The following is a 24,392-nucleotide window of genomic DNA, read 5'->3' on the forward strand; positions in this document are numbered from 1 at the left end:
TATATATTATTGATTTGTTTGTATATTGTATGATATATTCTACTGGTGCACACTGAATTTCTGTAGATAAGGTTATACACGCTTTTACAAAAAAAAATCACAAGTCGCTGTATTTGGTAATAATTAATGGAGATTACTGAGCAGGGGGATTGTGCCCCTAGCATATATTAATATTTTCTAGGGAGCACAATATTAATAGCATACGTCATTCTATGGAATGCTAAGGTTTTATATCTAATGACTAGGGAAATTTTCCGTTGATAATGCGAATAAGAAAAACATAAAGAGCAAGTTAGAATATTTTTAAGGATAAAATAAAATAACATTTTTATATATATGAAATAGGAGCAATAATTATGAAACATTATGAGTAGTAGTATTCTATTTTATTGTAGAAGAACTTATTTAACACATTGAAAGCCATGGGGGTCACCGGTGAAGCCAAGATTATTAGAAACACATAATTTGAGTAAATTTTAATGCTTTTAATTTCTTTATATTATTATCGTTACTAAAATGGTTTGAAGAAATTAATACAATATAGAACACACAAAAATCATTTTGGCCAAACGGGCATTTTGGCAAGCCATGTAAAATTAGCGTGGCATTCAACGTGTTAAAAGGGGGGGATATAGAGATCAAGATTTTCAAGAGCCGACCGGCCTGTGTAGGGATCAGGGAACTGGTCCTGAATAAGAAAGGTTCTGGGTTCGAATACCGGGTAAGGCATGGATGTTCTTTCATTCTCTGTACTATCTTTCCTTACTGTGGGAGCAACGTTGGCCCACCTAATATGGTGCCCCTGAAAGAGTGGTTAACAAATCTGCCCTTCAGATGCCTGTATAACCTAGGTCATTCTCCAGGTGGGCATTGATAAAAAAAAGATTTTCAAGACGCTTTTTACAATATTTCATTAAAATTTAAATAACGAAAATTTTCCAAGAAAGTCCATTTAAATAGTTTACAAGTTGAAAAACATTGTTTTCATGATTTCTTGGATAATAAGTCAGAAAATTGAATACGATGACCAAAAAATACCATTAGATTATAAATTCGAGACTTTAAACAGATGACTACATACCTTAAGCTAAAGAAGTATCTATATAACTGTTAATGCATCAATGGCAATTGAAAAATGCCAATTAGTTACTTTTTAGTTGACAGTTTACAAATTCCTAAAACAAATTCCTATAAACAGTTTTAATTTTTATACCAATAAAAGATAAAAGCTGTGTCACTAACATTTGACAAATTTTACCATGAACAAAAACTTAGGCCTACTAAAATATACAACTTACTAAAATATCTGAAAAATTAATTACATCATTCCCTCACCCTTCTAGTAAAGTTGAAAAAAATTCCATTTTCCCACACATCATATGTTAAAGTTAGTCAGAAATACATAGGTCAGTCAAATCAGACTTTTTTTTTCTCCCAAAGTGAATGAAATGAACTAAAAAACCTGAATGGAAAAATTAAAATGGTGTTTGTCAAAATACAGATGAACGACAACACAGCATTTGTATTCTTTAATAAAGATGTTTATTTTAAATATAAAACACGCATTTTTTTTTTATCTATTTGAGAAATTTTATTTTAGACAATTCCAAAGGTTGCTTCATTTATTACCGGCGAAGTTCGAAATCCGGGTATAGAATGCTAAATGAGAAACAGGTAAATTATGAAAATCATATCCGATTAGCTTAGAATGTAAAAATGGAACATTCCCGTAACAGCCCGTTGTGGATCAAGGGGGATAAGGCTTCACAATTTCGTGACCAACGGCATGATTGTAGCAATGTGGTCAGCACTGCACACAGGCCACCTTTTCTTCCCAGACAAACTGGTACCCATCTATCTGACGCTGGATCGGCTTCAAGTCGCCACTGGGTTTGAACCCAGCTGTTTACAATGACAGCCTAGTTGCAACAAGTAAGTTTATTTTAATTTCTTTTTTTACATATATATGAAAATCATGTTTCACTGAATAAGAAATTTTTTAACTCATTTTTCTTTACGCATTTTGAAAAAATTATTTTTTTCAGAATACAATTTGTCATTCTATAAAGCATTATATACAACTATATACATTCCTAGGCATGATATACCATGTCTAATCTATAGAATGCCGTTTTATACTTTGCCGGTAACATATACATTGAATACAACGAACACATTATTACTGTCAAATAAACGGATTTAAAAATATCTCAGAATGAATCCATAACTTCAGATATACAGAACTTTAGAATTACAATTTAAATCAGATTACAATGCCTAACTGTTAAAAACGTTCATTAATAGAATCTTCTGTTCCTCGTTGGGTTGAAATCTCTTCTTTCGTTAAATACTTTTCCGGTCTATTTCTTAACACTAAAAACATAAGAATCACTATTGCACCGGATAAGACACATGACGCTATTACTACATAAATAAGCACGGCGGGCACTTCGTTTATGAAATAACTTATCGTATATGGCACCATCATTTCTCCAAAAGCAGCTCCGACTGCAAATAAAGACACCATCTTATTTGTGACCGTTATGTACTGATCTACCCAGGCTATTGCCGAGGGGAACAAGGAAGCCACTCCTGCGCCCAAAAGAGCTGATGCCAACCATAGTGCCCATTCATAATCAGCAGCAAGACATTGAAGTATAGCTGCACCTACTGAAGTTAAAATGATATCAAATATTACCATTGTCCTGTTGCTGAGTTTTATGGCTAGGAAAACAGACACGAACCTGAAGATGGTAAATGAACCCCAAAATGTCGACGTTATGTACGAGCCAACAGTCTTGGTGAGCTGCAGTGGTCCTTTTACAGAATAAATTGCGACCATTTGAGCGAAACCTATCTCGGTACCAGTTTCGACAAATAAAAGGAGGAAGTTTAACGACACAATTAATGTAACAAATCCAATAGCTGAAGATCTAGTTTGATTGTTCTCTTCTTTTTGGCCATTGTCGTCGAGAGGAGACGCTATACACATGACAAGAAATGACGCTGTTACCAATAAGCCGACACCACCGACAATTGTGTATGCATATGTTATAGGAGGTAACGGAACAGTGTGAACAGAACTATTAATCTGCGCTTGTGTCTCTAAATGAGTTACATTGTTGTTATTCGTCACATTGTTAACGATTCCTTCAAGGTGATGAGTGGTCAGAAAAGGTGCTGCGATTAGAGGGGATATTAGCCCTCCAACACCATAGACAAAATGTAAAGCTTGATAATAAGGTCCACTTTCTTTACCCCATAAATAAAGGCAGCATACATTGGTACCTATAAATTATAATGTAAAAGTCAAACAAAAGTTAGTCAAAACACATACTACAATTACGTGGATTTCTGCTATTAGATCCCTAGCGAATAATTTAAATTGGATGCGACGTACCTGCAGAATTTAGTTAAGTTTTTCTTAATCAACTCCAGAGGAGGTGTTACACGTGAACCTTTCATTATTTCTTAAAGGTTACTAAATATTTTTCCGAAAAAAAATTTTTTTACTGCATTTTTTAACCAATTTGTGCCTGCGTCCTTTTAACCAGGGAGAATGACCCCAAATAAAATTCATTGACATCCTGCTAAAAAACATTTTATTTCATTAGAAATACATATCTGCCCACTATAATTTTCTACGAGGATGATTTTTCCAAGTGGTATTAATTTTACAACCAAATGACAATAACACACAGGATTATTTTTATATTAGTCTACAGCTTAATCCTAGTGGCGGCAATTTCGGCACTTGGCAAATGTGTTTACAGTGGCTGGGCGAAACGGCTCTAATTCCATCCATCATGTACTTTCAAAAATTGAGGTAACACATTGTGGTCAGCTGACCTTTTGGTTGCTGCTAGAACTTGAAAGTAGCAGTTTATTATGTGTTATGCCCAGCCACTATAAAGGCGGCGCTGCAGTCGCAGTGAAAAATTAGTGGAGGGAGTAAAATAAAAATTTATGGAAGAAATTGAGCCCATCTGAGGTTAAAATTAGTGGAATATTTTAAGTTATTAAATTCCCCCGTTGGACAAAATATAATCTATTAATATATAATTAATTTTTTTAAGTGGTAGTCAAAATTATTTTGAATTATATTTATGAAGCCAATAGTTAAATACCAAAACATAATCTTTGCAACCGTTTTGAATATATAAAAATAAAATCTTCCGTAAGAGTTGAAAATATAACATTGATGAGTCTTGTTGTAACAGCTATGAAAATATAACATTTTTGAATCTTAGACGTTGAATGTTTATTACTTAATTTAAATTTTTTACTATTCATTTTGTGATAAAATTTAAAAAAACATGATAATATTGACCTTTCTGATAATTAGTATACAAATTATATTATATACTATATGATTGTTTTCATTCAGGCACGAATGTATATAGTAATATATATTTATATTTTGTTTTTTCGGAGAGTATTGTTGCACGCAAAAATTATAGTATGTTTCTTGAAGAAAAAAAAAATGAAAAAAACTAAGCTCAAATCTTTGGTTCATATAGTTCTCGATTTTTCGAATAAAACTTCCTCTTTTTATTATTTATTTATTTTAACTTTTTTTTCGCAGGGACGATAAGGATGTTTTTAATTTCTGTTTCGGTTATTCGAGGCAAAAACTGTTTAATATTTGAACTTATAGCGCATGATTCAAACGGAGATTAACCGCACATTTGTTGGCGTTGATCACTGATACTGCATTTCAACTTATTAAAATAATATCAAAGGGTCATCAATTTAAATCTTTCAGTAGAAACCAATGTCCTTAAAATAAGGTATAGAATTTTAAGTATCTTCAATAAAAACTTTAAGTATGGAAATTTATAGTTGAAGTACCGTTGTGAAAGTTGTTTGTATTTGATGCACTGGGTCTAAATATGCTTCATTGTTAAAGGCATGATTAAAGTAAGAAATATTTAGATTTTATTCCTATGCACAAAAACCTGTTTTGCTGGGAAAAGTAAGTAGTATTTAGATAAGTTTGAACTTTGAGCTTCGATCTTGAATGCATGTTTCTAATTTTAAGTGCATGGTTTCAAGTTTTTTAGCATAAATTTATATGCATATTTTGTGTTTTTTTTAGAGCATATAGTTATTAATTAATACTGATAAATTAATTAGTTACAAATTAAATGAGGAAGTAGGGTTTATATAATTCTCCTTATTTTAACGTGGCGAAAATAGAAACCCTTTGCTTTTTGGTATGAGTATTTTCAAGAAGTGAATTTACACCAAGCTGTATAACAGATGCCCCACAGAAGATCTCAGTTTTAAAATTCCGCTGAGGCAGATACTTTTGTTCTAAAAAGATAACATTTCTGGAAGAAACTATCAGTCCCCATACTTACCTGTATCTAAAAGACCCATAGTGAATCCATTAACTGTCATAAATCCTGTCAGAGCTCCGATAACTCGACTCCAAGGGATTGCGAATGTTGAAGCTGCATTTATGAAATTAAATATTGTAAAAATGAGCTGTTTTTTGTTAGTCATGTCAAACAATACACCACCTAACAAAGAAATAAACAGAAATCGATTATTAAAAGCATTTTAATTAACCTATTGCGATCGAAAATTATAAAATGCTACTATTTGAAGTCGAAAAGAAGTAGTTTAGATATATTTTTCAGGAGTTTCAAATAAAACGTTTCGTAATTATTATTTGTCCTTTAGTTTGAGTCTAATTTTTTTTTTGATTAAAATAATTTTCTGCCAAAAGAAACATATTTCTCAAATTTATCAATGAAAAAATTGAAGTTACCGCATTTGTACTATTTTATCTAATTAAATGATCTTACGATAGTTGAAGTGTAGCATATACTTTAGTTTTTGATCTATTTTAACGTCTTATTTGGCGCAGCATGTCCTCCTCTGGACTTTGTGCCACTAAACCCCATGTTCAATTCAATTGATGTCATCAAGAGTATTAAGCTGTCTAGAATAGTATGGTCATTTAGTCTAATAGGCTGGTCATTTAGCTCGAGTAAAAGAAAATCGATGGACTTGCAACATATTGACCTGGTATCCTCGTGATATTATACGACTAAGAAGAACGACTAAAACAAGATAGTCAAATGATATCAAAAAAAAAGTTGTGATTGTGAATTGAAAGAAAAGAGCAGCGGTTTTTTAAGTTTTTAGGAAAAGACTTTCTTCCATTAATGGATTGATATTAGATGAAGTTCATATCAATAAATAACGAAAAATAGTGTTAATATGAATAAATAATGGCAGCATTAATAATTAATATTTGCTCTTAGGATCTTATTCTCTGATGAAAATAATTTGTCGTAAAAAAAATCAGGTTTATCAATTTTTTTAATGAATGAATTACTTTGTCATTGAGAGAACTAAACGCGTAAAATAGAAATGGGCTGGCCATAAAGCTTGAGTCACACAAAAAAAAAGAAACTATGGTAACTGCAACAGATTGGATTTTAGTATCCTCGTGACATCATACAACTAAGAAGACAACCAAACTCAGCAAGGTCTAATGATAATTGAAAAGTTAGTGTGAATTGGATGGGAAAAAACAGCAGATTTTTTCAAAATTTGATTAAAAAAAAACATTGGATACCCAACTAAAGTAATTAAATTCCATCATTGAGTTAATTGTATGTTATTATAAATAAATTTACTAAAAATTTCTTTGTTAATTTATATAATTTTTACCATGTGCAAATCCGTGGCTAAAAATATGTGCAAAACAGGCAATTCATGTTTTTTTCCTCTTTTCTTAAATAAAAGTTAATTTTCTAAAATCATTAAAATTGTATAATTAAATATCAACCTTATTAATTATAAACTTCTTTAAATTATCCAGTATAATATTACCTTGCGCACATCCATTTTCGTGCCAATCTTTGGTAACTAACAAATCAAATGTGCTTCAGTACTGCATTAAGAACGTACTAATCCCTGTATTTACGCTTTTACCTTAATTTGCGCTTCTGTTTTAATATTTTGTAATCTAGCATTTTTATTACGAAATTTATTTTAAATCATTCTTGAAAATTTTCCCATTCATGTAAGTTCATTTGAATTCGCCACTAGCTTTATTCGATTTCGTTTTATATTTTGTTCTGTTTTTCTATAAAATTTATTTTCTGTTTTTTACGTGATATTTATTACTTAATGTGTTCTATTCTAATTTGTTAAAAAAAAAATTTGAGGCTTCTCACACTATTGTATTGATATATTATGCTTTGATTATATTGATATAATATTAGAAAGTACTCCTTTTTGCGGATATAATCGTGTGAGCTGATTAAGAGATCATATCTTTTTCCCCCGATTTTATATTGATTGATTTTTTTTAAAAATAATTTTCTTCTTTCCTCATTATTCTTTAAATTTTTCCACGCTTTTTCTACATTTTGAACTTGCATTTATGTGTATAACACTTTTTTTTAAGTATGCTACAGTACATTTCTTTTTTTCGACATCCTAATTTATCTTATAAAAAAAATTCTATGAAAAAATGGAAAAAAAAACTTTTAGAAATTTTTTGATAAATTTACAGCAAAGTGTCTAAATATGTTTCAAAATCTGTTACAGATAAAAACGTATTTTGTTTGTTTGTTTAAAAAATTACCCAGATGAATTTATTAGTTCGAAGCAGAGCAAGCAACAAGGTAAGAGTTTTTATATTCAATTTTTTAAAAATTATATGCGAAAGATTAGTGCGTTTATGATGGTAAAAAGGGTTTAAAATCACCGGAACTCTCTTTCAGATCAGCCTTTTTCCAAATTTTACCTGTTTTCGATAAAAATGTGTTAAAAGTTGTTCTAGCTTTAAATTTAGTGTTCCATCAGCCGCATTGTGGAACAAAAATTATTTTTCGCGGTTTAAAATAAAAACAAATAAAGATAAAATAAAGTTAAAAAATAAAATAAAACATAAGAAAAAAAAATCTCAATATGGTTTTTTGTAGTAAAATGTCCAAGGAATATGACGGTGTATTTTTTTTTTTTTTTTTTGGTTTATTAATGGAAATAGCAATTAAATATAAACAAAGTCGAAAAAAAAATTACAATTTTTCAGTTGAATTTTTATTAATATGATAAATCCTTAGAGTAAATAAAAATATTAAAATTATATATATGATTTATATATATGATTTATACATAAATGTATTTCTAAGATATATATGAATTCATTATTTCATATAAATACTATTAAAAGCAGAGCCAATTCCCTATTTCTGCCCTGTACAATGAAAATGTAACTTTAGGGTGCTCTATAAAAAAAAAGCCTTACGTTGCCGAGGTAAAAAAAAATGTGTTCATTTGTTTGGTATATATACTCAAGAACTAAAAAAATATTAACTGCGAATATGGCTGATATATCGATTTTTATAGGTCATGTCATTCTTATAATAATGATAAAATTAATGAAAAAATTATAAAAATAAACTTGAGATTATTATTTTAATCATAACATTTTCAAAATTTTTTATATCTAGCAAAATAGATTCATTATATTTTTTAAATTCGATAATCGAATTTGTAATTAAAATTCTAAATATTTTGATTCAATTTAGTAAGTTATTTGTTTTGATAAATATTTGCGATTTTGCATCCATTACTTTATTTATTAAAATTATTAACCACAAATTTGTAATCAAAGATCTCAAAAACTAATAGTAAATACTTTTTATTTATTTATTTTTTTCAATAATCATCCGCCATTTTGTTTTTTAGAAATTTTGACTTCATATTTGAAATCAGCGACCCAAAAAAACTTATAGTTGATCAATTTTTAGAACATGGAAGTTAATTTTCTAATTTTGGCCGCATTTTTCTGATTTTGTCCCACTGTGAGCCGCACAATTAACCATTTACATAGAGAAAAAAAAAGTGTTTCTTTGATATTTTTTAAATTTATAGCTCAATTAAGATTTTTAATGACCAGACAGTTGATCACTTTAAACTTCAAACCAAAGTGTCATAATGCATTTAAGTAACAAAAACAAATAGTAATTCAAACTATTTTATACAAAAGGGAAAGGTAGTGATGTCAATAAAGCTCCGTTTAAGAATGTGAACTTAAAGTGTAAAAGAAGTAATTATTCGAAATTGAAATTTCCCATCTAAATTCTGACGAAAGATTCTATAACTACATTTAGTTCAGATTTTAAACTAGATGCTTAAGTTTTAGCCTAGTAATTGCAATTTTAAAGTTGCTTCAATTTTAACCAAGTCTATCATATTTTCTAACCAGTAGCAAGATTAAAATATTCTTATTAACTACAGAGATGAGTTTTATAGGTTAAATTACACTATTAAACTTAATTTGTCAGGAAAAATGAGAATAAAATAGAAAGATCGTTATTCTTATTAAAATTGATTCTTAATAGATTCATAAGCATGATTCTTCATCGAAAGATCATGGTTTTATTAATTTTTGTAATCTAGTTTTTTACTTTTCTCTTTATTCCAGATATATTTGAAACAAGTTTGTGCATGTAAGAATAGATGAGATTACTTTTAAGAAGAATAGTTTAAGATTATTTGTAACAAAATAATTTTTTTTTAAAATTTATTACAGATTATTTCAAGTCTTTAACAATAGTATATGTAAAGCACAGTGGAAGCAGCAAATATTTTTGGCGCTTTCCATTATTAGAAAAAATATCTAAAAATTCATCTAGTTCTTTTTTTTAATTATATATTTAAATGTTTCTCACCAAAAATGTTAAAATAACGTTTATCATTAAAAAAATCAACCACAAGTGATGTGTGGCATTTTTAAGTTCTTTCGTTATTACTGTTTCCATGGTATTCTATAACTGTAACTTACCAAATATTGAACCAAATAAATAGCCTGCTGATCTTGCTGTATAAACAAAGGCTATATGTTTTGTGTCTGTTCCAACGATGTTTTGCAAGTCCAAAAGAGTGGGTCCTGTTATGGCCATGCACATGCCCTTGAAGTAAAGAGATTAATAAATGCAAATACATGACTGCAAATATAATTTACACTAAATGTCCATAATAATGACGATTCGTTATAGCGAACGAAATTGTCGTCGTTGCAGTGAACATCAAATAAAATTACCTCTTTATTTTATATTAAATAGCTATTTTAATTTAAAATACATAACTAAAAGTAGACTGCGTTTGCCTAAAGATTATAGATTGAATTACTTAGCTCTGTACTTTAGAATATGCAAAAACTTTTACGGTAGGAGTTTATATATGCATGACGTATTTAAGTATGAGTAAACTGTTAACAAATTTGGCTTGCTAGTTTTAACAACTTACTTTGTATTGGCTATAAATTTAAAACACACATAATCATAAAGTTCCTTCATTTACGAACTTTCTGGAACTGAGCGGCATTTTTAATAACAGAAATATATAAATACTAGTGGGCTGCGCCCTCTGCTCGCTGACGCTCACCAACCCCCGAAAATTGCTACGCAATCTTATATGGTTTGCTTCGCTCGCTACTAACTTAGGTGCATTGCAAATGCACAAAATTCTAAGAATTCAAAACAATCATTCAAATCCATATAACAACTTTTTTAAAATAAAAAATTACATCTTTTTAGTAAATACTAAGTCATTAAAATAAATTTGAATTCAAATAAATGACATGTAATTCGTTAAACCTATTAGAAATGTGCTATAGTATAAAATCTGAAAGCGTAACAGCACGGCTGAGACTCATTTTTCAAAGAATAACTAATAACAATAATAAAACAAATAAATTCGTGATATAAATCAAAAATCGTCAAATAAATTCGTAATATATAAATTCGTGATATATAAATTTGTTATATTTTGTTAGTTGAACTCAGACTACTTGCTTGTATGCCCTTTGCTGGACAAACAACCTCAAGAGCGGGGTGATCTCTGTAAACTTTACTGGGATGCCAGAGATAACATGGACTCTCTGTAAAGACTAATCCTCATTCTTCACTGTGTATATATACTTTTTTTCTTACTTTAATTTTATCTATGTGTTCTTTTTGTGCTAATATGCGTTTGTCATGTGTTTTCTTTGTTTTTTATTGTAATTTTGTTCCTTTTTACTCTTTGTTTATGTCCACTTAAAGTTGAACATTGTATATGGATTAATATTTCCAATAAAGCCATCTGTAACAACATATTTTGCAGGGCTCGAAATAACTCAGAAATTTTACCCGTCCCCGAGGACGGCTTGTCCAACAATGCACCCGTCCTCCTTTGAAACTAACCCGTCGCTTCTAAATAAATAAAAATATAATTTTCTCATATTTATTACAAACATTTATATAAACTGCACAATGAATTAGTAGTTACTAGGATTACATTATGCAGAAATAAAAGAAATACTAGGTTACTAATAGTAACCTAGTATTTATTTTATGAAATAATTTAAATGACAAAGGTCAAGTTATCTGCAATGTCAATTTATCTGAGGGTACTGCGTGTTTTTAAATGAATCAAATATGACGTTTGCCAGTTCCACAATCAAGCCAATGATGCACAGAGGTTTCTGCACAGAAATCTGAAAGGAGTTTTTAATTTAGGTAGATGTACATAATTGCGTTTAACGCTTCTCGTTTAAGACCAGTATGTAATGTGTTTTTTTTTTTTTTTTGTAAGTTCATGCTGAAAAGCCCCTTTCCACCGCTGCAGTACTCCCAGACAGAGAAAACACCAATTCCATCATACGCAGTATGTTGCTGTATTTCTAGATTAAAGGGTCATTTTAGAAGTGATGCTCTAGACTCTTGTAAGATAACAAAAATTGAAAATGTATCACGAACATTAACGGGAAAATGGCCGTCCGCGCGGACGTCGGATTCGAGAAATTCGTAGTCCGCCGGGAATTTTTGACCGCCGAGGACGGGCGGTTTTTCGAGCCCTGATATTTTGTTAGTTATTCTTTATAAAGTTATGTTAAAAATTGTTTGTCCGGTTTTTTTCCTCACCCTACATTATGTATTTTATAAAGTTTATTTTTGAATGGTTTGTTTTTATTTGCAAGAGTTTAATATATTTAGAATATATACGAAATATTTTTTTTGCATCGAAATCCATGGTTTTTTTTTTTTGTAGGTAAAAAAGAAAAAAACTTCTTGCTACCAATTTTACTTTTTCACAAAGTATAGCGCATAGCTTCTAAAACGAAACAGTTTTAAGAAAATATTTAGAACATCGGAATTTGATCACACGAATTTCTCATTAATGTGGGAAAGTCTGCTCCATTCTCTACTCACCCCTCGTGAAAATAATGATGAGGTAAGGATAAAATATTGTAAACGAGGAAAATAGTTTATTCATGTTTTTACGTTGCAGGTGGGGGGGGGGATTAAAAGGTTGAGGATATGTAGAAAAACGCAGTTTGGGATGTTAAAAAAAAGTTAGGAAGGATCACAAAAACATAATTAGTATTGTTTTTTATTATTTAACCATAAAACATTTGTTTTATGTAACTGTATTTGCTATAAAAATACCGCTCTTATTAAAAACGTCCATTAAAACAAGGGATTGTAAAAAGAAATTCAAGTTGTAAAGGAAAAGAAAATTCTAGAAACAGAAAATTCTAGAAACAGAAAGAAAACAATATAAAACATAATTTAAAATCACTGCTAATGGAAAAATAATTAAAACTGTAGAAAAATATACTATTATAGTTGTTCATATTAATTTTGAAGAATAATAGACTATAATATAACTATACATATAAAAAAAAAATCTAAATGCGAGGAACAGTAAATAATAATATCGTTTTTGATCTTACCTATTTATTGTCTGATATCTCAGTTTTTCATAATACCTTGAAAATGGGGGGGGGGGGGGAAATGGCGTGTCATAATTAAAAGCTGATAAAAAAAAAAAAAACTAAGATGTTATCAAAATGTCGTATTTTAAAAAAATAATGAAGAGCGATAAAATTGTAATATATATTCATCAGAAATATTTAAAACAAAAGACTGACAGCTGTAAAAAGTAAAACTGAAATTGCAAAAATGCTTCTATGACACCAGACCTTCCCCCACCGACCTTATTTGTTTTGGATATTTATGATCCATTACATATTTTGTTTATGATATCTTTTCATTGAAAACTGCATTGCTTAAAAATTTAAATGATGTAATACAGATCCTGTACTTACAGCTGTGTTCTCAGAAGCATTTAATTTAGAGTTAAATGAAGTTGACCATAAAATTACCGTTTTGTTCACTCTTTTTTAAAGGAATCAAATCAGAACATTTATCCAAGTACTGAGATATGTGCTAAAATTTTTATGTTGGAAAGATGCGATGGATTTGAGTTAGTTTGATAGTAACCTTTTATGGGTGTTAAATTTAATTATATATCCATCCAAGTTGCGGCAATACAGATAAAAAAAATTAAAAAAAAACACCAATCTTGCAAAAGTTGTTACTCATGCAGCACTACCCAGGAGGCTCGTGTAGGTTAAAGCATGGTACGGGCGAAAGAGACCATTGATGTAGAATCAAGAGTTTTTGCAATAAAATACAGATAAAAAATTGAAGGAACTCATACCTCGTTTATGAATTATTTTAACTTTATGATTGTAAATTAATTACATTAATTATAATGTTCAGGGAACGAAATTTTAATATTTCAATTTATCATCTTTTAATGATTTAACGATTTTACTTACCGTTAACAAGGCGCAGAGATACAGATTGCATGTTTTTAAAATTTTAACAGTTTTCACAGTAATCATACTCTTTTTTTTTCCCCCTTCTCTTTGTTGAGTTCGACTGTCAATTATCTCATCCACTGAAGAAAATCAGCTGCAAAAAAATAAATAAATAAACGGAAACTCTACTAGTTAAAGTACACATTCAAATTTTAGATATTCATTTCGAATTTAGAGAGGAGTACATAACGGATTGTCATGCAAATTAGGCTATGTAAATGTTATGCAAATGAATATGTTCTTGCTGTTGTGTGCTTTTTTTTTTGTTCGAAAGTAATAAAGATTGAAGATTTTTAGATATGAAAATAATTTAAAATTTCCTTTATTAACATTTTATGTTAAAATTACTTAAACCCTTTCGCGCCGACTGTCACAAATACGTGCTAGCATAAAACCGCATCAATCAGGTTTAAAAGATAAAACTGGTAACCAAAGTAGTTCTTTAGCAGTTTATTTGTGGGCTGGGTTATAATTGTTTGATTTATTTAATTCACCATTACTTTGTTCAAAATAAAACTATTTAGTAACACTTTGAATTAACATAGATTATATATATGATTAAACTAACAATAATTAAAGTAAAAGCAAAGTAAGTCTGCCAAATTAGCAACGCCTACATTTAAGCTACCGTTTTTTATTTATTTACATCCTGATTCTGATACGAATGCTTTTATGAATCACCCGTCCCCAAGGGGTTAAATATCATCTCTTATACTGTTGGTACTAAAAATTGTTTCTGGTTATTGGTACTACCGATATTTTGGTTCAAGTTCATATTAGTGTAAATTAAAAATACCACAATGGCATTAGTGTAAATTAATAGTAGGGGAGAGTGGGGTCAATTGTAACATGGTACGATTATAACAGAGCAAAAATTTCGAGTGTCGGGTTCTAGATTTGGTTCCTAGGTGGCGCACAAGGTGTATTTATTAAATCTACATGCACACACCTGCTGGCAACCATTTTTATGTACTTTTGAGAGAGTTACATCACAAAAGATATTTTCAAGCTACGAAAGGGGCCGTTCAAAAAGTACGTACATAAAAATGGAGAAATTTAAACCCCCTCCCCCTTTCGTACATAACCGTACACAAGGTCTTACTCCCCCCCCCTTAGAGTACGTGCATTTATTAGTCTACCCCCCTTTTTCATAAAAATTAAAATAATTATGTTTTAAATAAAATTAAATATTTATTTAATATAATTTATTAATTTAAATTATTTAAACAATAACACCCAACTTTATGTACGTACTTTGTATAATACCTTCCCATCATACAAAACCGTACAAAATAGCAATTCCCCTCCCCCCCCCCTTCGAGATGTACGTACTTTTTGAACGGCTCCTAAGTACTTTTTTTGGTATTAGAATATTATATTGTAACAAAGTAATTTTGTTTAAACAAATAAAAATTATTAACCGAATATGTAAGTGGACACCTTAATTAACATTTCAAAAAAAAGATTAGTTTTGTTAATTAACTAGCATTGTTTTTAACAAATGAAGCTGAAATGGCGTTTTGGGGACGATTGTAACAATAAGTAAAGGGACGATTGTAACAGCTGAAAATAAATAATCTTATGTTTACAAACCATTACTTAACTCTTTAAGAACCACCAATAGTTTCCTATATCATTTATATTATGTTGCATGTGCCTTATTTTATTTGTCACCTTTCACAGCATGCATTAAGATTTTTAATCCCTTAAAGTTAAAAGTTTAACCCTTTAGTTCTCTGCTCATTATTATTTTTACTCCTAAAATATCACTACTATTTTGATCAATAAAAAAATACATCACAACTATGATAATATGTATAATTAACTATGTTTTAGTTGAATTTATGAACTGTTACAATTGACCCTGTAAGTGGGGACAATTGTAACAAGTGCGCGACTGTCAAAAACTAATATAATAACGTTTAAAATAAGGTTTTTTTTTCTAGTAGAGTATAGTCTACTTTACTCGTCTGTCAATTAATACTAATAATATATTGGATTTTTTGTTAGTTAAAAATAGTTAAGTAAACAATGTTGCAATTGACCCCACTCTCCCCTACCATAAAAATGTTAAGTGTCCTAATCTAAGGTATTTCAGAAATTAAATGAGGAAAAAAAATTTACTTACGTTTTGCTTCAGTTACAGCACTAGTTTTAAACGGCAAATACATTTCTTCAAGAGAGAGAGAGGGAGATTTATTTTTCTTTCTTTTAAAAAGCTTGTAAATAAGTCTTATCATTTTTATCTTTCCTACAAAACTTTCTCTTTCAATGAGACATTTTTTTAAGTTACTAGCTTAAGAAAAGATTATGACTTCACATTCATTTACTGTTTTTGTATTACGTAATTGAGTACTAAAGATCAAGAAATATTTTTTTGTCCGGTCGACATCCCTTCAAACATACAGTAGCACTTAACACCAATTGGATAATCATATTTTTCGTAATTACTAACGTGCAAACTATTAAAGCTGACTTGCAGTCGTTCTTGACGTAGAACCTTAGGGTAAGATACGCAACTTAAATTTTTCTTTTCGCGGAACTACTTGAAGTCCATCGTTTAAAATTGGGTTTGACCTTCATGCAAATTAAGTTAAGCTATGATTTTTGAAAGGATTCCGATTCTTTTTAAATGATATTCAAGGCCATTTTTTTTTTTAGATGACGTTCATTTCAAATAACTTCTCATGAGTCTAAAATTAGAATAATTGTTCAAGATAGTTTTATTCAATTACAATGGATCTAACTCATAGTTGTTCCAAAATGTATATATTTCAAAGGCATAAACATACCTTTTATCATTTGAGGTTTAAGTGAAATCATTTTCTAGTAGTAATAAAGGAAAGCAAAGCAGAAATTTTTAAATTTTTGAAAACTTTAATCAGAATTTAAGAGCGTGTTTAGCTGATACTTCATATATCTCTTTAAATCATTTATATCTGTGTTGCCAGAACTTAAGATTAAAAAGTGGCGACTGTGAGGTTCAAAAGTAGCGCATTCGAACATTTTGTAGCCCCAAAAAACTACGATATATATATATATATATATATATATATATATATATATATATATATATATATATATATATATATATATATATATATATTCTACTAAATTAAAAAAAATAAGTTAAATTTCAATGCTGTAGTTGTAGTTCATTTACGATTGGCGACGGCTGGGAAACATGATTAAATGGGGCGATTAATATTAAAATGTGGTAAACTTACGAAGAACTTGAAATTAGCCAGCGTAGCGTAAAATTTCATTTATATTTTTTCAGCTAATAATCGTTTGCTAATCTTTTTATTTTTTTTAAACAATAAAATACGATGTTTCTTTTTTAGTCGTCTAAAAGTCTATTTGCAATTTAGTAAAAAAAAAAAATGAATAAAACATTTTATTGAATAAAAAACATTTTATTCAACGAATGTCGAGTTTTATAAACGCATGCTTCTGATAGAATATGATTTACACCAGATTGTGCTTATTTAATGTGATTATTTTTTAGTTTTTTTTTCTCAATAGCTGATACAATTTTAATATACATACGTATTAATAGATTTGGAATTAAATATTTATCAATTTTTTTAATATATTTTTTATAAAAGTAGTATACTATATATTACTTCTAGCGCACTTAAATTTAAGGGGTAAAAATATTAACAAAAGCTACAAATTTTTGCACTAGTAACCTAATCACAAAAATATAATATTTTCAAGCAAAAACAAGCCCCTTCGCACCCAACATTTAAAGTTATGAATAATTAACGAAATTCATATAAAAATACATTTTCAATAAAAAAATCACTACCTTTAGCAATAAATTTATACAAAAATGAGACCCTTAGTAATTTTATGAGAGCATTGACTCTAGCACACCAAATTCTAGGGAAACCAAAAATGTCTTTTTTTTAATTAAAAAAACACTTATTCAACTAATAAATCTTACTAAAAAACACACTTCTTAAACCATCGATTTACTCCTGATGCACTCCAAATTAAGAGCTAATAAAAAAACTGTACCACACCCACCAAAATTTTACACATACATACATTCAAAGCAAACCGCTTCACTTTAAATTCCTAAAAACATTAGCGCAATTCGACTAAAGGACGCATTTTTAACAAAAAATATATGATTTTTAGGACTAACTTGTCACTCATACTCCTTAAACTATTTTAAAGCCCTAGAAAAACAAGCAAAAAAGTTATAAAATAATACAAAAAAACATAAAAGTGTTACATGAGCGTTCGATAAATTTTTAGTCAGATTTCTGAGCCCACTACAATTTAAGGTTTTAAAGAAGAAGAATTTATTTATTTAAAAAAAATTTACAAAAACATTTAAAATTTATTAGCTACCTTGTAACTATACATTTATCTCTGAGAGCACCAACGACATAGAGAAAAGTTGATTTTTAACAAAACAACTTATTTTACATTTTTCTTACACTTCTCATACTTTTGTTTTCTGGTTTTGTTTATCATACTTTTGTTTTTTTAATCCGTGCGCTGCAATGCATAATCTTGAACTCGTTGAATTTCGCTGCTGTTATCTCCGTGTTAGGAATTTTTCCAGAAGTTACTTTTGAACAGATATTTGCGCTACCATTGGAATAATTGAACAGCAAGCCAATGTAAATTTTTTGTTCAATGCTATCAGGAAAAGCTTTGAAATATTGGTTAACAAAAATTTTTTGCAAAGCCTCTTCTGCACTATCGTTACCAGATGCAATATCCGCAGTTATGCCAATTCCATCTTTTTTTATGATGACAAGATCAGCTCTAGATCGTCTCTCAGGTACAACATAGCATTCACTTTGTACTTTGCTAAACATATCATCCTTATATGCAAAAGCAAACATGATGCCTCTGAATTCATCGTGTGTTTTTGCCCATGATTTTTGTGGAAACAAGCTTACAATTGAGTTTGCAAAATCTTCAAATGTAAATTCAGCATCCATGCCAAGTTTCTTTAATGCATCGATGTAGTTTTTATGATCCAGACGATATAGTTTCGCATACAATCCTGAATTAAATATATCTCTGATTAAAGAAATTTGAATCTCCTTGTTTGGTACAGACAAAGTGATTATATTCGCAGTCTTCTCTGTAATGCACAAGTAACCACGATTTTTCAAGAAATGGAAAAACAATGCAACCAACTCGTCATTCAGAACAACATCATCAGGTTCACTGAGTAGTTTTCTAAGGCTGAATAAATGGCAAATTGTCATCTTGTTTTCTATTGCTTGAACTGTTACAGTTCCACTACCACAAAGGACCACAGCCATTTCTAATAATTTGGTAATCCCTAAAACTTTACTCAGATTAATGCCTTGGTCAATCCAGTACTTCTCTGGTTTGCAGTCATCATTTTTTGGTCTTACCTTTTCTTTATGCTTCACATTCATGTGTCTAATCCATCGATTCATTCTTTCATCGATCAATCCTTTTTTGAGATGGTGCAAGCTTCTTTGAATAAAAACCAAGTGGTTGCCACTCTTTCTCGATCCGCTGATGCAAAGCAGCGCCCATCGCAGTATCTGAAGCGTCTACCACCATCTCCAACTGTGCATTCATGACAGGATGGTACAGCTTGGTTGAATTCGCCAATTCTTTCTTTCTCTTTTCAAACGCAGCAACTGCATCCATACCTGCCAACTCTCCCGTATTTAAACGGAGATTTTATTTTCGTATTTAAAGTGGTAGTAAATATATACTATTTTTTCTTTTATAAATTAAATTTTTAAATGATTTTGATCACCACTATTCTTACAAAAATTAAGCTTATATATTAATATGCGTTACTATCATGGATGTCAGCTGATGTTTCTTCAAACACAAGGTATTTTTTTTGCTTACAATTGAAATTTTAATTCCATTTTACTACCACTGGGAAAAATCGTAATGGAAGGGATCAAAAGTTGGCAGGTATGTGCATCCTCCGACCACTTGATCACGCTTTTATCATCTTTCTTAGCGCCTTTTAAATATTCGTTTAAAATTGCTTGAGTGTGGGCAGCTCTCGGTATGAATCTTCTATAAATATTCAAGACTGCAAGAAATCGACGCAGCTCTCTAATTGTAACTGGCTGAGGAAAATTAGCAATTGCAGAAACTTTATCAGGAAGCGGAGTAATACCCTTTTCCGTTACACTATGCCCCAGGAATTCTACTGAAGCCTGTCCCAAGACACATTTGCTTACGTTGAGTGTTACACCATATTGAGCAAAACGTTGAAAAACTCGTTTTAAATGCATTAAATGTTCTTCTTCGTTCTTCGAAGCTACTAATACGTCATCAAAATAAGGTACACAAAATTCGAACTCACCTAAAACTTGATGAATGAAGCGTTGGAAAGTTGCGGCAGCATTTGATAATCCAAACGGCATATACAAAAACTCGAATAATCCAAACGGGGTTGTTACCGCAGTCTTTGGCACGTCTTCGCTGCTTACCGGAATCTGATAATACGCTTTTTCCAGGTTCAAGGTAGAAAATATCCTTTTACCTTCCAAAACCTGAAAACAGTCTTGCATGTGGGGAACAGGGTACCTATGTGGCACTGTTACACCATTAAGACGACGAAAATCACCACATGGTCGCCATTCTTTTTTAGCACCATATGTAACGGACTTGCCCAACAGCTTTTGGAAGGCTGACAAACCCCTGATGCTACCAGAAATTCAAACTCTTGTTTTGCAGCTTTTAACTTATCTAGCGATAAACGTCGGGGTTTCGAAAAAACAGGAGGTCCTTTTGTCTGTATCCAATGTTATACTCCATGCTTAACTTTTCTTGGCGTGACACCTGACCTAATCAGAGCAGGAAATTCTGAGAACAAATTGTGGAATTTAGAGTTCTCTAAAATTACCTTTACCGTTGAAGCATTCCCAGCTTACCGGGTACCTCTTGTTTGCAACTTGGTCAAAGGATCAATTACTGCAGCATTTTTGACGTCTACTAATAAACCAAAATTGAGTAAGAAGTCAGCTCCGATAATTGGATGAGGCACGGCAGCGATGATAAAAGGCTAGCTGAACTCTCTTCTGAGTCCGAGGTCTTATTTCAACAGGCGTTGGCCAAACGTTGGAATGGTCGTACCGTTTGCGGCGAACAACTTCATCTGTGAAGAATGGTCACTGGATGCATAGGCAGCACGAGGTATCACAGAGACGTCAGCACCCGTATCGATGAGATAACGTGAGGATGTAGACTTGTCCGTCAGATAACATCGCTGAATCATCGCCTCGCCGTCACCCTTTTGACTGGATGACGGCCTCAGCAGTTTTCCGGAAGTAACGAACATGGAGGTCGGCATTTTGTCGCTCGTTGTTTGAATATTTTATGATACCAGCAATACTGTGAATTTGCAGACTGTCGGCTTCGGCTTGTAGAGCGTTTCTGACTAGTACTTCTTGACCGGTCACTTGTACGAGCTTCCAACCGTGAGAGACGAGCAGTGATCTCTGTCAATAAAGACCGTAAATCCGTCTGATCCGTCGAACCAGCAATTACGCTGACTGACTGTGCGTTAGTTGTTGTAGCCATGATACCATCCGCCATTGCCGCCAGCTTGTCCAGGTTATCGTTGGAAATCGCCAAAATCTGTTGAACATTAGTAGGCAATCTCTGCAAAAATAAAGATTTAAGAAGTTCATCGTTAATTCTCGCGCCGGCTTTATTCCGCATTTCCAGAAGCAGTCTTGAAGGACGGCGGTCGCCAAGTTGCATCCCCGAAATCAAAGCGTTGAGCTTCAGATTCAACATATTGAGCACACAATCTTTTTTTAAGTGCGGTGAAAGGCTCATCCACAGGTGGACTGATAACAATATCGCTGATAATCGCCAGTTCCTCCGGTTGTAGAGCAGAAACTACATGGTGAAATTTCGTTGACTCTGTAGTTACTCCAGCAAGAGTGAACTGACTTTCAATTTGTCTGAACCACAATTCGGGATTAGCTCTCCAAAAAGGTGGCGGCTTTACAGTGATACGAGCAATTTGTTGATCAGCAGTTTCCGCAGATTCGGGCATTTTTTGCATTAATCCGAAATGTATAAGTCCAAGAATAGAAGTAATTTGTACTCACGGCTTGCCAAAAAACTTTAAAGCTTGAAACGTACCAGCATTTCTCCGTAATCCATCAACTAGTAGAATTTCTCAAAAGCAGTTTGCAGAAACAGAAATATACGTATTCGTTTACAGGTCACCAATTGTATAAGTTTCGGTGATGGGAATGTAAGACTTTCAAATGAAACAATATGGCAATGAAACATCCTCTTTAATAGTAAAAGTTAACGAACCATCAAGAAACTTCACAAACTCCAATTAACAAGTTATTCTTTAAAAAACATTAAAAGTTGCTTTTCAAAAGAACAATTAAAACTTAAACTTTTGATTATAAATATCTCATACTGCAGGTGGGCGTCACCGGGTAGAAACGGGATATCGGGACGAAGTCTCGGACGCTGCACAACAACCCTTTTGAAGGCAAACTGTCATCTGCTTAAGTAATGGACATCAGCCTTTTCACTCCCTGCCTTGGCCGCCGGTTGATGCTCCTCCGCCGGTATTCATCCGCGCAGGAACTATTTCGGTTCGTCCTCCTACCTTCGGTCTTCGATCCAATCCTCGATCCTTCTACTTCGGCTTTTCATGCTATCTGAGCTGGCGGAACCAACAGCCTCTACAGGTACACCACAATGGAATAAGTGTTGTATATTTTTATATTGAAGTTCAACACTTTATAACCCTTGTAAAATTCCTGAATGTCCACCTTATCCAACTTCTGAAATAAAGGTTTTTTAAGCAACTCTTCCACTTCTGTCGCTGTAAATCCAAGGTAATCTTTATAGATAGGATCCTCCAGAAAGGTACAGGCCATCACATTGTTAGCATGGCATAATAGAGTCTCCTTCATTTCCATCGAGGCATTGACCACAACACCAGAGATGACGTCATTATCTTTCAGAACTGAGCCAATCACATATCCAATATGATTTATGATAGACTGCACCTGCTTCTCATCAACTGTGCTATCGCTTAGCATACACGTGAGCGGAGCATCATATTCGTCTACCAACACAAAGGATTTTTTCTGAAATTGTATTTTCAAGCACACTGCCAAAAATTTTAAGGATGAAAATCGCATCCCTTTATATGACTCAGTACACAGAGAAGATTTTTTCCTGAAGGCCGGAGGTAAACGATTTTGAGCATCTTCTCCAAGATAGGGATGTTGCAGAAACGTATCTTGAATAGACTTCTTCAGTGATACCTCTAATTCATTACTAAGATATGTGACATCTTTAAAACTTATGAAAATGACAGGTTCTATGTAAACATTCTCCTTTCGTGCATTCATCATCAGTGTGTTTGGTTTCATGTTGACATTTAAATATGCTCAGGTTCTTGAAGTGTTGGAATTTCTCCGTTTTAATTTTCTTCTCAACCCACTTTTCATCTTCTTTCTTTGTCACTTTCTCAATTTTGTTTCCTTCACTGTCAACTTCTATTGCCAGAAAATATTTGATCATGTTGATATTTGTTGATTTTCCACAGCGAAAGGGAGCCTAAAACAGAATTGGACCCTTATCTTGGACTATGCTTCTAATGTGTAATGTTTTGTCAACAAAGGCATAAGATTTCAAAACTTCAGTGTAATTAGATGGGCCTGTAATGATGAATATCTCATCCAATTCTTCAGCTAAAGGCATCTGCAGCATAGAAATAATGACATGTTAATACCAGGGTGTCTACTGAATTTATTTTCTCAAATTATAGTACTTTTATAGAATTTATACAACTTTTTCTAACAAAAATATATGACTGAATTTCCTAAATTTATGAGTAAATTGAAACGTTTTTGCATTAAGTATAGCCCATAGCATGACAACAAAAGCATGAAAGTAAACTAGCTCGTTTTATTATTACGAAATTAAGTGAGAAAAATATTGCGCTTCGTGGAAATTGTTAGTTAAGGTTCCCAAGCTTTACTTCCTGATGTCAACGCACTGGGGTGAAGTACCTTCTATTTTAAGCAGTAATTAGTTAACCTTCGATAATCTGTACTTAGCGACATGAATTTGTTTCCGAGATTCCGGGAGTCCAATTAGTGTTGATTGGCGTTCTAAACGTGTACGGATATCATTAAGAGATATGACGTCAGAAATGTAGAGTTTAATAATTTTTAGTTGTTGTAAAAACAGAACAAATTGAGATTTCGTTCAGAGCAGACGTATTGTTAAATCTTTATGTAACATACCAGTAACTAAATTATTTCAATATTCTTGTATCGTTACCAAGTTTCTCGTTATTGTTTATTAAATATACGAAGTTGAATGTTTAACCTGAAGTCGTCTTTCTGTTTGGATATTAAAACCATTTCGTTGAAGACTCAGTCATTTTCACGCTACAAACTTGAAAGTCAGCATATCTGTATTGGAACCCAAACCCCGCAACTTTAAAGATTAGAATTTGGTGGCAGCATATCGGCCAGGTTTACAACAGCCTGGTCTATAAATCACTTTCACATTAAAGTATTTGCATCTTTAAGATCGCTTTTTTTTCTATCTTCCATTTCCTTATCGATGATTTGTAGCAGCTTTATGTGCACAAGATGTTTGAGGCTTTACTGTAGAAAGAAGTTGTTTTAAAATAGTGAAATGTGTTTAAAATGAAATTAATTAAATTTATGAAATGAAA

At 31.5% G+C, this 24,392-nt stretch overlaps 1 protein-coding gene across 1 annotated transcript; it reads right to left on the reverse strand.

The window, feature by feature from the left end:
- Positions 1-1,515: 1,515 nt before the first annotated feature.
- On the reverse strand, positions 1,516-16,219 carry LOC107440446 (solute carrier family 60 member 1). Its single transcript, XM_043047058.3, has 5 exons — positions 15,813-16,219; positions 13,643-13,778; positions 9,818-9,944; positions 5,364-5,525; positions 1,516-3,288 (listed from the first exon to the last, which is right to left on the reverse strand). Exons 2-5 carry the CDS (start codon positions 13,706-13,708, stop codon positions 2,285-2,287), a joined length of 1,359 nt encoding a protein of 452 aa, XP_042902992.2. The 5' UTR covers positions 13,709-13,778; positions 15,813-16,219; the 3' UTR covers positions 1,516-2,284.
- Positions 16,220-24,392: the final 8,173 nt, after the last annotated feature.

The sequence above is a fragment of the Parasteatoda tepidariorum genome, chromosome 9 (assembly GCF_982258835.1).
Source record: "Parasteatoda tepidariorum strain Cologne lab strain chromosome 9, Ptep-v5.0, whole genome shotgun sequence".
Classification (NCBI taxonomy): Eukaryota; Metazoa; Arthropoda; class Arachnida; order Araneae; family Theridiidae; genus Parasteatoda; species Parasteatoda tepidariorum.